The sequence below is a fragment of the Cebus imitator genome, unplaced genomic scaffold (genome assembly GCF_001604975.1).
Source record: "Cebus imitator isolate Cc_AM_T3 unplaced genomic scaffold, Cebus_imitator-1.0 Scaffold280, whole genome shotgun sequence".
Lineage (NCBI taxonomy): Eukaryota > Metazoa > Chordata > Mammalia > Primates > Cebidae > Cebus > Cebus imitator.
This window is the reverse complement of record NW_016107595.1, coordinates 3,809,674-3,811,384: the sequence shown is the minus strand read 5'-3', so window position 1 is coordinate 3,811,384 and position 1,711 is coordinate 3,809,674. Positions and strand designations below refer to the sequence as shown.

Below are 1,711 nucleotides of genomic sequence, written 5' to 3'. Positions count from 1 at the left end.
AAAAAAAAAAAAAAAAAAATACTGGGAAGATAACTGAATTCTGGCGCACACTACCACTGTCGCTGTTTTCGATGTAGATACTCATGCGTCTCTGCTTTCTCTTGAAAGACTATTTCATCAGCAGGAAGATCAAAAGGCCAAATTTTCCACCATAACAAATGTGAATGCGGATGAATGGCTCTAAATGATTTCTATCTCCTATAGCAGTTTGAAATTACTTGTAATTTGTTTCAAATTGAAAAACTAAAAAGAACGTCCATAAAAATAAAAGATAAAAAGGTTAAAAAATTATAAAACATAACAAAATATATATGTAAATCTTGAGACGTGAAAAATAAATTCATTTACAAGGTTTTATTAAAATCAGCTTTAATATTGATAATACACTATTACCAAAGTAAAAGTTAATTTTCTCTTGAACAAAAATTTTATTAACATGACAGTAAAATACTTCCGTTCACCTATTAAATACATGCAAAAAGAGAGAGAGTAAAGAAGAGACCATTTTTCCATGTCCCTGGGATCGCCTTGCTCAGCTCAGGGAGGAAACCCCGCCTGACAAGGCCGAAGCTTAGGCTGTTACTCTTCACTCGGGGCAGAGTCTGATCACATCTTCTGTCACTCAGGGCCTGAGTGGGCGGAGGCTTAAACATTATCCAATCAGGGACGTTGGGCCGGGAACAGTCCAATCAGGAACGCAGCTGGAGCAAAGAGGAGGGCTTCTGGGTTTGGCGCGGCCTTTGTCTCTTCCTGCAGCCGCAGCTCCGGGTCCCGTCTTCTCTGCTCTGTGTCCTCTGCTCCTAGAGGCCCAGCCTCGTGGCCCTGTGACCTGCAGGTTTTGGGAGATCCACAGCTAAGACGCCGGGACCGCCTGGAAGCCTAGAAATGGTGAGAGTGCCGGTCCGACATTCCGAGAGAGAAGAGGGACGGGTTGGAACTAGTGGGAAATGGCTGTGGCGGGACTCAGGCCTCCCTGCAGTCAGCTCCTCAATCTCCTCAATCTCCTCCCCGAGTTCTTCTTGCCCAGCTAGGCCTCAACCCCTTCCAACCAAAGAGACAGGACGGGCGACCCCGGAGTCCTGTCTCTGCTGCGCCTTGACCTTGCCCTGACCTGGAGACCTCTGGGTAGCTCTGCATCGGCAGCGCGGCTTCTCTCCCAGTTTGTGCAGGGATCACGGGAGGGACGTCAGTGGAGAATCCTGACTTGGGTTGCGGGTTCATGAGTGGGAAGAGCTTTGGTCCGTGGGGTTCACAATTTCTCTGTTCTGTTAACAATTTATCCGACTGGGAGCGGAGGCTCACACCTGTAATCCCAACACGTTGGGAGGCGGAGGGAGGCGGATTACTTGAGGTCAGGAGTTGTTAGGTCAACTAAGTTTCTCTTCAAAGAAGCAACTTCCTGCTCATAAGATGTAAAAATTGTAAATCAGGCCGGGCGCGGTGGCTCACGCCTGTAATCCCAGCACTTTGGGAGGCCGAGGCGGGTGGATCACAAGGTCAGGAGTTCGAGATCAGCCTGGCCAAAATGTTGAAACCCCGTCTGTACTAAAAATACAAAAATTAGCTGGGCGCAGTGGCACGTGCCTGTAATCCCAGCTACTCCCGAGGCTGAGGCAGGAGAATCGTTTGAACCTGGGAGGCGGAGGTTGCAATGAGTCGAGATCCCGCTATTGTACCCCAGCCTGGGTGACAGAGTCAGACTCCGTCTCAA

At 48.3% G+C, this 1,711-nt stretch overlaps 1 protein-coding gene across 1 annotated transcript in view; it reads left to right on the top strand.

The window, feature by feature from the left end:
• Nucleotides 1–705: 705 nt before the first annotated feature.
• LOC108284603 (zinc finger protein 737-like) overlaps nt 706–1,711 on the top strand; it is a 27,811-nt gene continuing 26,805 nt past the window's right edge. Inside the window, exon 1 of the mRNA XM_037728804.1 lies at nt 706–888. Coding sequence (XP_037584732.1) covers nt 886–888 — 3 coding nt within the window. The 5' untranslated portion in view covers nt 706–885. The remainder of the gene's footprint in view (nt 889–1,711) is intronic.